This window comes from Astyanax mexicanus, chromosome 15 (genome assembly GCF_023375975.1).
Source record: "Astyanax mexicanus isolate ESR-SI-001 chromosome 15, AstMex3_surface, whole genome shotgun sequence".
NCBI lineage: Eukaryota > Metazoa > Chordata > Actinopteri > Characiformes > Acestrorhamphidae > Astyanax > Astyanax mexicanus.
Window position 1 is genome coordinate 6,095,192 of NC_064422.1, and position 16,978 is coordinate 6,112,169.

Sequence of the window (16,978 nt, forward strand, 5' to 3'; positions counted from 1 at the left end):
TTCCAAATAAAAATATTATAATTCAGAGCATTTATTTGCGGAAAATAAGAAATGGTTGAAATAACAAAAAGGATGCAAAACTTTCAGACCTCAAATAATGCTCATATTCATAAAGTTTTAAGAGTTCAGAAATCAATATTTGGTGGAATAACCCTGTTTTTTTAATCACAGTTTTCATGCATCTTGGCATCATGTTCTCCTCCACCAGTCTTACACACTGCTTTTGGGTAACTTTATGCTGCTTAACTCCTGGCGCAAAAAATCAAGCAGTTCAGTTTGGTTTGATGGCTTGTGATCCTCCATCTTCCTCTTGATTATATTCCAGAGGTTTTCAATTTGGTAAAATCAAAGAAACTCATAATTTTTAAATGGTCTCTTTTTTCATAACTGTAGATGTGTTACACACAGAGTGATCTTTTCTAGTTTAAGCATTTATTTATTTTATTATTGATTATTATGGCTTACAGCCAATGAAAACCCAAACATTAGTGTCTCAGAAAATTTGAACATTATAAAAGACCAATTGATACTTTTGGCAGTGTGGGCAGTCTGCCAAGTCCTGCTGGAAAATGAAATCCGCATCTCCATAAACGTTGTCAGTAGCAGAGGGAAGCATGAAGTGCTGTAAGATTTTCAGGGAAAACAAAACTGCACTGACTTTAGACTTGATAATAAAACGCAGTGGCTCTTCAAACCATCACTGATCATCAGTAAATTTCACATTTCATTTGTAAATCAAGGGATCAGAGTCTGGAGGAAGAGTGGAGAGACACACAGTCCAAACTGCTTGAGATCTAGTGTGAAATTTCCGCCAATCAGTGATGGTTTGGAGAGACATGTTATCTGCTGGTGTTGATCCACTGTTATTTAAAGTTATTTAAATGTTTAAAACTATTTTTAAAGTATGTTCTAGAAAAAGTTGAAACCATAGATTTAGAGTTAAAATTGTAAATAAATATTATATAGAAAGACTGGAAGCGTCAACAGCAAGGGGAAAGGGATTAATATACAGTCTGAAGAAAGCAGTGTAGGCCCCAGTATTGAGCCTTGATTCACACCTATAGTAAACGGACGATTAAGAAGATTTACTTTGGTTTTCCAGACAAAATATTGAGCTCAATGATGTTTTTTTTTTTTTTCTCCACAGGGCACGCCAGCCAGCCGAGTGCACTACCAAGTGGACCTGGAGCAGTTCTTCTACAGTGCCAGCATTTTTGACGTGGATAAGGACACGGGCAGCATCCTCACCAGGGTCAACCTCAATGAGGAGCCCAACACCAAATTCAATGTGAGTACATATTTCAATCCCGGATGGTCATCAGGACATGAGAGCTGAAGCTTTTTCCAAACAGTTCCTGTTGTTTGCATGGCTGTATCCTGTTCCTGCCGGCCTAAAAATATTGTCGCGTTCCCCCGTATTACTTTTTCTTGACCCCTCTGGTTGTGTCTTAAATTGATTTTCTCTTGTCCTTGTGTAGCTGGCCGTTATTGCTTATGACAGTGGGGAGCCGGTGAAGTTCAATAAGACTCTGGTGGAAATTACCGTCTTGCAGCCCTCTGTCATCCCGGTCTTCACACAGGAGGAGTACAGGTAAGGCCACTGTTCTGAGAACTTTTAGAACATCAATAGGAGACAGGAACAGAGCGATGGCTCATAATAATGTCGCAGTTCTGCTCAGCGGATAATTATATCTCATTGCCAGACTCACTGGAAAGAGCGATTCAGCTGCGGTGTTGGAAAAAGGCCACGGCAGCGAAATGTGCACTGAAAAAGTTGCTCAGTCCAAAAGTTGAGGGTTGTTAATCCATATATGTCCAAGCCTAGATTCTGCACACTTTGTCTGAAAGCATTATTATATAAAACAAGTTCATGAAGTTCTTTCCACAAAATTACTCATTACACATACAGAGATCTAATCAACTCTATTCTTACCAGTTTAGAGCTGATTAGATTAACAAGCTGTTTAAGAGCTCTGTCACTTTTATGCAAATATGCTTTTGCTGGCCATGCCATGTTTATGCTGAGTGTTTAGCGTGAGCTTGTGCTAAATGTCAAAACACAAACAAGCTAGCTCATGCTTAACTGTGATAGAAACACAAAAAGCACAAAACTTATCTGCTGACTTGCTACAGACAGTAGTTACAGATCCCTCACTTAGACGAAGTCTGCTGGCTAATCTTGCTGTGTATTGCCGCAGGTTCTCAACCAAAATGATTAAAATGTGATTTCTTTAACTGATCGATTGGGTGGGGCTGTGGTGGGAGATGATGGGTGGTGCGAGGGAGGTTCTATGTAGGTTTCCACATTGTGATGTTTCAATAGGGGAGTCATCCAAACAGCTCATACAAGCATACTGTTCCTGACACCAAACCCTTTGGGTGATTCAGAAAAAAATGATATATTTGGATGGATATATATGGATATATATATATATTTTTTTTGCTGCTTGGAGTGTTTTTTTTTTTTTTGTTCTTAATGTATGTTTAATTATGTGTGTCGTATGTACAGCACTGTGACACTGCAATTTCCTTTGGGATCATTAAAGGGCTATCTTATCTTATCTTATCTTATCTTATCTTCTTATCTTATCTTATCTTATCTTATAGAGGCAGTATTGCATAGTACTGTATATCTCCTTTAGTTTTGAAGTTACTCTATGTGCACATGAGAGTAAAGAATAGTTTGATCTTCAGAGCGGATGAATCCGATTCCAGGTTATGTTCAGTCAGAGAGAGTAATCACGCTCAGTCAGAATCTTCACTTCAACTACATGCTTTGTTTTTGCTATGAGTGAATGAGCTACTGAGCTCTGAGTTTGCCCTTCTGAAGTCTCCATTGCTCCACCAGCCGCTCGCGTTCAGTAAAACTGAGCCAGATCCCTTTTTTAGAGGCTGTACGTGTGATGAAGTATGTAAAGATGTGACATGAGGTGGCCAGAAGAACTCCTGCGAAAAGCAACTTGACACCCACAGTTTTTAGAATGAATATATTAGGCTTAGCAGGGATGGGGGTTTCAGCACACTGGTACCATTAAATACAATATTTTATCCATTCTCCACTCAGAAATGCTTTTGCTTTCAGTTTAGAAACAAAATAATACGGACTGCCACTTTAAAGGGAAACAAAACCATCCAAACCAATCTAGGCTTTTTTAAAATCCCCCCCCCCCCATTTTTTAACTGATTAATTAGTTCATTATTAGTTTAATTTCAATAAAAACAACCAGGCCTGATTACTGCCAGACCTGTAACATCAAGAAATCACTTGAATTGAACCTGTCTGACAACATGAAGCAGATAAACAATCTTAAAAAGCAACACATTATGCCCTGATCTGAAGAAATTTAGTAACAAATGAGAAAACAAAGTCATTGATCATCTATCAGTCTGGAAAAGGTTACAAAGTCATGTCTAAAGCTTTGGGACTCCAGAGAACCACAGTAAGAACTGTTATTCACAAATGGAGAAAACATGGAACATTAGTGAAACTTCCCAGGAGTGACCAGCCGACTAAAATTATTCCAAAAGGGGCATGGGCAACTCATCCAGGAGGCCACAAAAGAACCCAGAACAACATTTAAAGAACTGCAGGTCTCATTTGCCTCAGTTAAGGTCAGTGTTAATGATTCAATAATAAGCAAGAGACTGGGTAAAAATGTTCTCCATTTGAGAGTTCCAAGAGAAAAATAATATATTTTTTTTACACCACTGTACGTGACTCATAACTGTGAAAATGTACTGTATCATACAATTTGTCATCCACTCTATCAGACTCTATCAACTCTACTACCACCTCTATCAACTACCATAATTCACGTTGCCTTGCCATTAACATGCCGTGAGTGCTCAGCCTCAGTCACAAGATATCGAATCACAACTTCTACAGCTTTGGAAAAAATAAGAGACCACTTAAAAATGATGATTTTCTTTGATTTCACCAAATTGAAAACCTCTGGAATATAATCAAGAGGAAGATGGATGATCACAAGCCATCAAAACAAACTGAACTGCTTGAATATTTGCACCAGGAGTAAAGCCATAAAGTTATCCAAAAGCAGTGTGTAAGACTGGTGGAGGAGAACATGCCAAGATGCATGAAAAATGTGATTAAAAACCAGAGTTATTCCACTAAATATTGATCTCTTAAAACTTTCTTTGCATTATATATATATATATATATATATATATAGATGCAGAGTCTGAAAGCTCTGCATCTTTTTTGTTATTTCAGCCATTTTTCATTATCTGCAAATAAATGTCTGTGTGTCTTTGATATTTTATCGGAACAGTGTTCACGTTTGAGGTATACGCAGATTGGGGATGCATCTGTGTTGCCAATTCAAGACAACCAAGATAGCAATGAACATCTGACTGTTGACGTCTCTCTAGGTTGTATTTAGTCAATGGTGCACCTGTGTTTTCCGTTGCCAAGATAGTAATATACCAAAAATTTACTTAAACACACCTCAATTCCAGACCACCACACCCAATGGTGTGGATATATTCACAAACACCGTTGCTATTTAAAGGACACAGGTGGAAGGCGTGAAAATAGACTGTTGGTGGGGTATAAGATAGCAATGAGCAGTGTTGTGCCAGTTCACAGCTTTTCTGAACTAGTTCAAGTTCAGTTCATACATGCTCAAAGTGAACAGTTCACATTCAAAGTTCACAATTTGAATTCTGAACTAGTTCAAAGTTCAGTTCATTTTACTTTTTTGGTGAGATATTCAAATAAATACTTTACACTACAGGCTAGAAATCACTATCCGTTCTTTGAAACTGCTCATTGTAGACATTTGCTCATGACACTGCAATTGTGGGTTTCATACCAGGTGATGAAAATGTTCATAAGGAGAAGTGCATCACTTCCTCTAGCCATTTTTTTTTATTGCAACGCTTTCTCTCACTCTCGTCGTCGGTGTCTCTCTCTCTCTCTCTCTCTCTCTGTATCTCTCTGTATCTCTCTCTCTCTCATGCTCCGCACTCTCGTCGTCAGTCTCTCTCTCTCTCTCTCTCTCTCTGTATCTCTCTGTATCTCTCTCTCTCTCATGCTCCGCACTCTCGTCGTCAGTCTCTCTCTCTCTCTCTCTCTCTGTATCTCTCTGTATCTCTCTCTCTCTCACGCTCCGCACTCTTGTTGTCGGTCTCTCTCTCTCTCTCTCTCTCTCTGTATCTCTCTGTATCTCTCTCTCTCTCACGCTCCGCACTCTCGTCGTCGGTCTCTCTCTCTCTCTCTCTCTGTATCTCTCTGTATCTCTCTCTCTCTCACGCTCCGCACTCTCGTTGTCGGTCTCTCTCTCTCTCTCTCTCTGTATCTCTCTGTATCTCTCTCTCTCTCACGCTCCGCACTCTCGTTGTCTCTCTCTCTCTCTCTCTCTCTCTCTCTCTCTGTATCTCTCTGTATCTCTCTCTCTCATGCTCCGCACTCTCGTTGTCGGTCTCTCTCTCTCTCTCTCTCTGTATCTCTCTGTATCTCTCTCTCTCTCACGCTCCGCACTCTCGTTGTCGGTCTCTCTCTCTCTCTCTCTCTCTTTCTCTCTGTATCTCGCTGTATCTCTCTCTCTCTCTCACGCTCCGCACTCTCGTTGTCGGTCTCTCTCTCTCTCTCTCTCTCTCTGTATCTCTCTGTATCTCTCTCTCTCATGCTCCGCACTCTCGTTGTTGGTCTCTCTCTCTCTCTCTCTCTCTCTCTCTCTCTCTCTCTCTCTGTATCTCTTTGTATCTCTCTCTCACACTCCGCACTCTCGTTGTCGGTCTCTCTCTCTCTCTCTCTCTCTCTGTATCTCTCTGTATCTCTCTCTCTCTCATGCTCCGCGCTCTCGTTGTCGGTCTCTCTCTCTCTCTCTCTCTCTCTCTCTCTCTCTCTCTCTCTCGCCCTCGCCCTCCGCGCTCTCTAGCCAACGTTCATTTACAGTGATGTTTGCCGTTCATGATACATACTGTGAACTAATTCACGTTCAAGTTCTTTATTAAAAAATACACGAAAAAATGAGCGTGTTCAATGAACGCGTTCTTTTGAACTCGTTCACGCACAACACTGGCAATGAGCATTGCAATGCGCCCTGCACAGAGTGTAAGATAAGGTCCTTACTCTATATTACATTTGTTCATCCTAAGACACCATGTTCTAACAGCACAAAGACACAATGTACTGCCTCTTAAAATCAGCAAGAAATAGGAGTAGATATCAGAAGTGATATTCAGCTCGATTCACGCCTGAGCAGCTTGGCGACGGACGGTGGAGCTATTTTCCTCCGCCTTTGGGAAGTACATTTGAGGTGGATAAAAGATTATTTACCAGCACAGTAACACTATTTAAACTCTCGGGAGCAGATGTAGGGTGGGAGGAGACAGGAATAGCACTGCAAATTATGTGGCAATGCTGTGACAGTGTTTGTTTTGGTGGGAAAAAAGCTTCAGTTATTAAGATGATTTTATATCTTTAAATCTCCTGATAATTCATGTTCTGTTTTATCTTAAGCTTATTTGCGGCTCCTTTATGCCACTGTGACAACGAAACCTGTGCTTTGTGAGGAAAACAACCGAACACTTTTCAAAACGGAAACTCATATATATATATATATATATATATATATATATATATATATATATATATTATATTAATGTATTACACACAGAGTGATCTATTTTGAGTGTTTATTTCTTTTATTGTTAATGATTATGGCTTACAGCCAATAAAAACCCTTAAAAAAATGAGTGTGGGCAGTGTGCCAATTCCTGCTGGAAAATGAAATCAACATCTCCATAAAAGTTGTAAAAGATTTTGTGGGAAACTGCACTGACTTTGGACTTGATAATAAAACACAATGTCTCTCCAAACCATCACTGATTGGTGGAAACTTCACACTAGATCTCAAGCAGCTTGAAATGTGTGTCTCTCCACTCTTCCTCCAGACTCTGCTCCTTTAATTTATAAATGAAATACAACATTTTCTCATGGTCAATAATGGTTCAAATCAGTCCGTGGCGAACCTGTGTCTACTGTTGCAAAGATAGCAATACACCAAAAATTTATCTGAAAACGCCAAACCATTTCCAGACCATCACACCCACCAGTATAGATATATTTGTAAGCTTCTTTGCTATTTAACGTCTAGTTCTTGTCAAGACACCAAATGTAACGCCAAAGCAAATAAAATGTATTTAACTTATTTAACACTTTTTACAACAGGTGCCTCAGTCTTTTTAACCCTTAAAGTGCAAGTCTAAAGTCAAAGAAGGTACAGTAAAAATTGAGCCGAAAGTGTTTTTAGATTTGTCGAGTCAAGTCATGAAATTTGTGATAGGCTACTACACCACAGTTAGTTCTGATCCTGCAATGTGATTGGCTGAGAGGCGATTTATGAGTGACATTATTAGCTGATAACACACTGTAACCGAAGCTCTCCACATACAGGTAACCTAGCAAAGATGCAGCGCTTACAAACAAAATACAAACCAAATGTGACTGCATCATAGCAGTTTTACACCAATATTATACTTCATAGCACGAACTTCGAGTGTACAGTATTATTGGTTAATTACATCACTAGGACTCGAGTCCACATGTCTAGTAGTATCACCCAAACCATTCAAGTCACACACAGATACAACAAAATCCAACAAAAGGTAATAATCAGAATACTCATCAAAGTAATTGTCTATTAGACGCATCCTATTAGACCAATCCTAACTGAAGAGTTGAGGACCAAACTCCATGAATTTGATAGTCAAGTGCAATAATTTCCATAATGAAAGACCATAGCTGCTGGATAATGGATAAGAAAATGTAAGTTTTGAATACAAATAAGACTGTGTGAAGGATTTTGCAGGCTTCCCACTGTTACATTAGCTCTCCAAAAACCTGCAGTCTGAGCATTTTCCACTACTGCTTATCCCATAAAAACAACATAATGAAGCCCCAGCGACTTTCACTAAATCATGCGCTGAGCACCTTACAACTTCCGAGTTTGTCATTTTGACGATCACAGCAATCACCGTCTCATTTTTTCTGCTTACCACTGTGTTCGTTTGCATACGTACGCCTCCCTCAATCCTTCCATTCCTGCAGCATGAATATACATGAGATAAACTTTATCTCCTGAGGAGGAATGTAATGAATACGAGTGTTAAACTCTGAACTGGTGCTCGCAGGAGATTGTCTTGATTCTGCAACAAAGGGCTTTTTTCTCTTTAATTGCGTGATTTGATGACTCTTATCTGGGCAGGGCTTGTGTCTGTTGCATGTCCTGGGCCTTTTTTGTGTGTAAGGAGGTAATGAGATTGTGAAACAGAGAATAATTATATAAAGAGATTACTCTGCTGTGGTGGAACAGTGGAGAGGGATGGTGTACGTGCTAAAAAAAAGTGTGGAAAAAAAAAAAAACTGGAATCACTGTAATGGTTTTGTACATTGTTGCTTTTCAAACAGGAGGGTAGTATTACACTGTGTCATACAGCACTGCTACTGGACTACTAAACAATAGTGGTGTTTAAAACTTTTGACAGGAAGTGTAAGTGAAGATATTATTGTATAGGTAATGAAAAAGAATCTGGATGTAAGGCTCTTTTATATCATTTTAATACAACACTGCGTTTTAGAGAAGCTTGGCCCACAGTTTGAGATCTGTAGCCCCCATGCCAGCCGGGCCGCGCTATACGCTCATTATGCAGGCTGTATACAGCCCCCCAAATTAATGCGGGACCCCTCATCTCCCCCTCACTTCAGGTTAGTGAGAGTTAGTGTCCGATATAAATCATATCATGAAGTGAAACTATTGTTCAGGACACAAAAAGTAGACAAAGTACTTCAAAAGAGTTAACTGCAGAAACAGCAGTCAGGTAAACATTTGATCTTCCTTCTTGTTGGATTGATACGTGAACCGAACTCTGGAACAGAAAATAACTTTATGCTGTCTAGAACTTCAATTTTAAAGTTCTTAACTATTCCCCCTAGTCCTAAAAAGAGAAGTAGTTCACGCTAGTTCCACCTTAAAAGCTGTTGCTATATTAACGCATTAATACTAGTTCCACCTTAAATGCTGCTACTAAATGTACACAATCAAACTAGTCCTTCCACCACCAATGCAGCCATTTAATTCACACAGTCATACAAGTTCCACCTTAAATGCTACTCCTTAATTCACACAATCACACTAGTTCTTCCACCTTAAATGCTGCAGCTAAACACCCACAGTCACACCAGTTCTTCCACCTTAAATGCTGTAGCTAAATTCCCACAGTCACACTAGTTCTTCCACCTTAAATGCTGCTGCTAAAATCACACAATCACACTTCTTTTACCTTAAAAAATACTGCTAATTTCACACAATTACACTAGTTCCACAATAATCACACAAATACACTATTTGTTTCACATTAAAAGGTACTGCAAAATTCATACAATCATGCTAAGTTTACACAGTCAAACTAGTTCTTCCACCATAAATGCTGCCATTTAATTTACACAGTCACACTAGTTCCACCTTAAATGCTACTCCTATATTCACACAACCACACTGGTTCTCCCACCTTAAACGCTGCCGCTTAACTCCCACAGTCACACTACTTCCACCTTAAATGCTGCCGCTAAATTCAGTCACACTAGTTCCATGTTAAAAAACACTGCTAAATTTACACAATCATGCTAGGTTCTTCTTAAATGCTGGCACTAAATTCACACTTTCACACCAGTTCTTCCACCTCAAATGCTGCCCTAAAGTCACACAATCACACTAGTTCCACCTTAAATGCTACCGTTAAATTCAGTCACATTAGTTCCACTTAAAATGCTACCCCCTACTCTCGCTAAATTCCCACAATCACACTATTTTCACCTTAAATGCTGCCATTAAAATCACACAATCACATTTCTTCCACCTTAAAAACTACTGATAAATTTACATTATCACACTATTTCTACCTTAAATGCTGCCACTAAATTTACATTATCACACTAGTTCAACCACATTAAATGGTGCTGCTAAAGTCACACAATTACACTAGTTCCACCTTAAATGCTTGCCCTAAAATGATACAATCACACTAGTTCCACCACCTTAAATGGTGCTGCCATTAAATTTACACAATCACACTAGTTCTTCCACCTTAAATTCTGCCGCTAATGTCACACAATTACGTATACTAGTTCCACCTTAAATGCAGTGTCTAAATTCACACAATCATACTAGTTCCACCTTAAACCCTGTCGCTAAATAGTGTGACACAATCACACTATTTCCACCTTAAATGCTGCCACTAAAATCACACAATCACACTTCTTCCACATTAAAAACTATTGATAAATTCACACAATTACACTAGTTCCACCTTAAATCCTGCCGCTAAATTCACACAATTACACTAGTTTCACCTTAAATGCTGCCACTAAAATCACACAATCACACTTCTTCCACCTTTAAAACTACTGCTAAGTTCACACAATCATGCTAGTTCCACCTTAAATGCTGCCACTAAATTTACACAATCACACTAGTTTTTCCACCTTAAAAGCTACGACAAAATTCGCACAATCACGCTAGTTCCACCTTAAAAGCTACTGCTAAATTCACACAATCACGCTATTTATTCCACCTTAAAAGCTACAGCAAACTTCATACAATTATGCTAGTTCCACCTTAAAAGCTACTGCTAAATTCACACAATCATGCTATTTTTTCCACCTTAAAAGCTACTGCTAAATTCATACAATCATGCTACTTCCACCTTAAAAACTACTGCCAAATTCACACAGTCACACTAACACAGGCCTATTTGATGTTTCGTTTCACCCCAGTTAAAGGTCCCTACACTAAATTGCTGCACCATTTAAGGTGGCACAAGATGCAAGCTGTCTCCTTTTTCTTCTGTTCCACCTTAAGTGCTACAGCTAGAATTACTCTTTGTCAGCTGCTTATTTGCATATTTATAGGGAGTTCAGGAGTAGGAGGGCCCCTGACCAGAATCTTGCTTAGGGCCCCGGGGAAGTGTGGTCACGGCCGGGGTCTGGCAGAGGGCGTTTAGCGCCCCTCATTTGGAGTGTTTATAATGCCGCCGGCTTGTTCTGCTGTGTCTCACTTCCAGGTGAAGTGAAGCAGGGCGCCGCTGAAATGTCATCTGTCAGGGGCCGCCGCGTTCAGGCCGCTCAGACGCCAATTAGCTGAATGTGTAGCGCTCACGCTGCAGGTTCACGCGCCGTTCACGTCCCTCCTAACGCGAGGCTGGCTAAGGTACTGTAACGAAGGATCTCCGGTGAGGGATGCCCTGACTCTGCTGATCTGCACCTGTAGGATTAGTATTCAGCCTCTATCAGCGGAGGGTCAGGAAAACACACACACAGCATTAGCATAGCTCCACTTATTAGCATGTGTAAACCCCACTGCATGCTGCTATCAGCCCAACATGCTGGCAGAGGCCATGCTAATGAATGGAATTGGAAGGTGTGAGCTGCAGTTTAGGCCTTTCTAGATAAGTCTAGCCTGGCTTGATCCCAGTGTCATGATGAAGTGATGGAGTATTTGTGTTCAGTGGTGAAGCAGGTGTTCTTTTATTCTGCAGGCTGTTGCATACATCGCAAAGAATCAATTGCCAAAAAACTAGACTAAATATTAATACATATTTAACCATATGATTATATTAAGCAAAAAAAAAATCGAAATTAAGCAAAAAAAAAAAATAAAAAATCAAGCCAATTCGGTAAGCAATTTTTTTTATTAAGAGTTTTTTTAATATAAGCAATCGTAAAGTCCCAAAATAAGTGAAGTAAGACTTAATTAAAAAAAAAATAAATAAACAAGAGATTTTTTTGGCTTACTTTTGGACACACAAATCTGAATATCTTGCCCTGTGGTAAAAAACAAAACAAAACACTAAGCCTGATTAAGATCACTATTCCTAAAATAAAATATAATATAATTGTACTCTTTTATGATGCTTAGTAAGACAAAAATTCTTATCAAAGAAAATCTAAGATTTATTGTCTTGGAGTTAGATCTTCCACATGTGAAGATTTTGTTGTTGTAATGATCAGATTCAGACTCAGACAAGCACAGATGCAGTACAAAGAAAATGTATTAAACAGAATAGAAATAAATCCAATGACGGGGTAGTCAGACTGAAAAATAAGGTCAACGGAAGCAAACAACAACCAGAGAGGAATAGCACAAACCAGAGTGAGGGACAGTCCAGAATTCATACACGGGGAGGCAAGAAACAGAGGTAATCCAAAATCAGAAACGGTAATAACAGTCCAGGTATTACCCAGAGTTCAATAATCAGAATTGAGGTATAACAGTCCAGAGAGTCAAAACCAGAAGATCAAAAGTAGGAAATATAGGAATACGCTTTGTAATGAGGGCTAACCAATCAATTACTCGGCACAGAGTTTAAGTGAAGGGGGTTTTATAGTGTTGGTAATCAATATTCAGGGCTTCCGGGTGGTGGAAGATGATCAGGTGTGGTTTGTTCTGGGAAATGTAGTTGGGAGACTGAAGATCATCTGCAGTGCCAAATGTGGGAGAGACAGGAGCACTTTCAGCACCAGACCTGACAGTTGTTGCAGTGTAGGTGGCTGGGGCCTCATTTATTAAACTTTGCTCGGATTCCAGAGTTAAAAAAAGTTATGCGCCTGAATAAAATTCTTATTTTTTTCCCCTTGATACTCTTGAGGTTTTACTGTACCCTGCACAGATTCAAGACACCCTGTGCCCTGCAGCAAAGCAGCTCCACAACATAACAGAGCCTCCACCATGTTTCACAGTAGAGACTTCTACTGTGAGAGTTCTTTTCTTTACATGCTTCATTTTTGTAAACATAGAGCTGATGTGGCTTGACAAAAAAGTTCTATTTTGTGTCTCATCTGTCCATCAAACATTCTCCCAGAAGTAGAGCTGGGCATTATGGTCGATTTAAATCAATGTTTTCCCCCTACTAAAAATCAAACTAAAGATGATAAAGAAATGGTTAAAAAATAGTTTTTATTTATTTTGTTTTCACTTAAATGTCCCCTTTGTGGTTAAAGTGCAACCAGAAACAAGCAAAAAAACAATTGTAAACAATGAGAACATCTAGTAACTTTTCTAGTAACTATTAATAGTAACTATTTTCATAATAACACATCGTCCTTAACTTTTTAAATTCAAATTGATCAATAAAATCGATTAATCGCCCAGCTCTACCCTGAAGCTTTGTGGCTGGTCAGCATGTAGTTTGGCAAATTCCAGTCTGGCCTTTTGATGTTTTTGTTTTCAACAGTGGTGTCCTCCTTGGTTGTCTACCATTAAGTCTAATTTGGCTCAAACAATAATGGATGGTGCGATCTGACAATGATGTTTCTTAAGCTTTAAGTTTTTTCTGGGCTCTTTTGTTTCCAAATTCCAAAGTTTCGTATTATCTGTCTCTTTGATTTGTCATCAGTTTTCCTCCTGTGGCTGCATTCAGGGAGGTTAGCTACAGTCCCAGAATAATGTGTAACTATAGTCACAGGAACATCAAGCTGCTTGGAGATGGTCTTATAACCTTTATCTTTAACATGCTCGTCTATAATTTTCTCTCTGATCTCCTGAGACGACTCTTTCCTTAGCTCTTTCCTTAACCACACCATGTCATCAAACAGCACAGTGACTACCTGTAGTCCTGTATATAGAACCACTGACTGATTAAAACATTGTAGACACTTGTGCTGCTAATTAGTGGACACACCTTGATTTAACATGCCCCTTTGGTCCCTTTGATTATTTTCTGGGGTACCATCATTTTTGTCCAGGCCTGTTTAATGAGTTTACTTTTTTAAATAATTATTTTTCCAATCGAATTCTCTTTTTGGACCATGGTCAGATTTTCTATTGATTTTATTTCAAATTACTTTTGCCAGATTTAAGTTATTTCTGTGACTATTGTGAGTTTTTCTTTTATTAACTGAGGGGTACCAACTATTTTGTCCGTGTGTGTACTTTATGCTACCACTTTTTCTCCTTCCGGACAACTTTTAGTGGATATACTTTGATAAAGAACCTGCAATCATCCTTTATTAAACTGATACAGGACTACAGTCTGTAATTATAGAACTACAAAATGATTCTACAGTTGTATGCTCAGTGAAGCTGATAAGATGGACAGTGAGTATAGTAACAAGGTGGTTGTGATTCTATTCTGACTGGCCAATCTATGATCAATTAAAGTTGAACATAATGTTGTAAAGAATGCGCAACACCTTGCTGGCTGTCAATCTTCCATCTATACATCCATCCATCATCCTTCATAATGAGGAGGTCCACCTTACTGTATATATACATAAGGTATCTGCTGAGCGTCATTAGTGCAATAGAGAGGTCATGTTTACAGTGTTCAGCATGTGTAGAAAATCCATCACATTTTCAGTTTAATATCATGTTCAGCAGTGAGTTAACTGATTGAATAAGTCTTGCTTCAGTGAGTGGAGTCAGCACCTTGGGTTACTTCATAACTCTCAAGGCCACATCAGGTTTCACACCGCCGCCTTCACCGGAGACAATCAAGATGACTCATCCAAGCATTAAAATTATTATTGACTCGATCAATTTGGAGTAAAACTGTTCAGTCCCTGCTCTGTTTGTCTAAAACTCCCACACTTTGAACGCCTCTGTTTACTCATATTCCTGATTGAACTGGCAGAGAAAATCATGATCTTGCTCTTTTCTTTTTCAAACGATTGCTTGATTTTATTTGTAATTCAGAAAACAGCTCTAGTTCTGTCGTATAATCTTTTAATGTCTGCATATGACCCTAAATGACATCATTGCATTATCACTTGTTGTTTATAATTGGTTGGAGTGATGTATCCGTTTGTGTTCAATTGCTTTGATGATATAAAACCCCTGCAAGTTCCGTCCGTATTGCAGATGAACCGTCTTGATGGCTCCTTTTTGCTTTAATCCAAGAACGGCTCAGTCGAACAGAAATGCTCATCTGCGCCTTCTTTCTTATCCTCTCATTACACATGCAGAAGCCTTTAAATCATTTATCCTTCAAACGCTCTTATCTTGTTGTGGGACACTCGCTTATATGATTGGTAAACACTCAGAAGAGCGCTGTATATGTAAATGAGGCAAACTCCTCTCCACCGCAGGAACAACGGACGCTCGTATCTACTAGAGCTTTCAAGTGTAATGTCTGCTTTCGCCACTTGTGTTATTCATGGTGCTTTTCATCTACTACAATAATAATAATAATAACTATCTCTGTAATCTGTGGAGTAGCTGGTGATGAAAGGGGTTTTGTGAGTTTGAGGGCATTTCTAAAAGAAGAGGAGGGTGAGGCATGTTTGTGTGGAAGGACGTGTGTTCTCTTAAACTCTTTTAAAACAAAGCTTCCTGGACTGTTCATGATTATAAATGTATCTTAGGAAATATGATGTAATAATTGTGTACATTTTCACAGAAAAGTCCAATTTGAGTAGGTTTTGAAAATGCAGATAAAAAGGACCTGAATGGAAGAAGCACAGCATAAAAAACACCCATAATTTTCTTAAGAGTATTAAAACGTATTATGTAGAAAAGTTTTATGGTGGGAAATCAGTAAAGTTACACAGAGAAAATGAGCTATATATATATATATTGTGGTAGGCCCCTGGGGTAGGGGGGCGTGACAACTGTGACCCGGAAGGAGGAAGCACACAGAGAACACAGACACAGGGAGTAAATGAACTCAAATCATACCTTTATTTGTAAATGATCCCCTCCACCACACCCAAAATAACTCAAATAAACATAGCTACCGCCCAGTGGGGCTCTAGAGTCTGTAGAGTTACTTAGTTTACTTTTAAATGCTAAATTCGAGTCCGTGCAGCCTCAGCCCTCAGCTCCCCAGTGTAAGAGTTTTCTTTCAGTGAGCTGAGGCTGAGTTTTATACCTGTCCCAGCCGGCTGCTTAATCAGTCCGGATGCGAGCCAGCTGGGACAAATTGGGCTGTGCGCTCCGGCGTGGGGCGGACCCACGATTCCCCCGCCTCCTCACGCCACAATATATATATATATTGTATAATAACTACCCTAAACTATACTCTCTCTACTACCCTATATTACTCTATAGTGTCCTCTAGCTCCTCATACTCACTATGCTTCCTATACTAGCCTACACTCTAAAAAATGCTGGGTAGAAATTTACCCAAATTTGGTTGTTTTCACAACCCAGCGCTGGGTCAATATTGGACAAACACAGCATTGGGTAGAATTGACCCAGCATATTGGGTTATTCGTTTGACCATGCATTTTGGTTTAAGCATTCAACCCAAACGCTATGTAATTACATGTCATGATAATTTCTCAAAGTAATTTCTTAACAACAACAGTCATCAACAACAACCATTTCATTTCCATTTCATAAACATTCCTCAACAACATTTCTTTTCCCTGTTGATGACCACAAAGGATTGCGAGCAGTGCCGATCATCACCTACAAAAAGATAATCCTTTATTAGTCCTACAGTGCTCAAACAGCAGAGAACAAAAAATCTCAACACATGAAACCTGCATTGCACATTAAAATACTATACAGTGGTATGTATGTTGGCATGTACCTAGAGCCGAAACAAATGGGTATGGTCTTGTGACTTGTGCCTCGGACAGGAACTCCCCATAATGGTCCCAACCTGTTGTAAAGATGAGAATTTAAACAGAATTAGTACTTTTATTGCTTTGAATTAGTACTAACATTCTTAAATAAAACATGCTGAGCATAAGCTGTGTTTGTATTACAATACATTTTACATCAGAAGAGAACGCTTTCATCTAAAACCTTATAGACAAGTCAGTTCACTATGTGACCATCTTTGCAACACGACTGGACGCTAATGTAATACAAGTCTTGTGTAGAGCAATACTTTCACATAGGGCCATTTTGGTTCCTTTAATAAATTAAATGATTTATTTTTAAATAGTTTTAAAATTACTCAGATTATATTGTTAAAACGTGTGAATTAGTCTAAAAAAATGCAACTGACA

At 39.0% G+C, this 16,978-nt stretch overlaps 1 protein-coding gene across 2 annotated transcripts in view; it reads left to right on the top strand.

Moving 5' to 3' along the window:
- The window catches only part of pcdh15b (protocadherin-related 15b), a 459,821-nt gene that overhangs the window by 349,740 nt on the left and 93,103 nt on the right, over positions 1-16,978 (top strand). For both annotated transcript variants that reach the window (XM_049464765.1, XM_049464764.1), the window contains 2 exons: positions 1,148-1,288; positions 1,479-1,591. In XM_049464765.1, the coding sequence (XP_049320722.1) occupies positions 1,148-1,288; positions 1,479-1,591 (254 nt within the window). The remainder of the gene's footprint in view (positions 1-1,147; positions 1,289-1,478; positions 1,592-16,978) is intronic.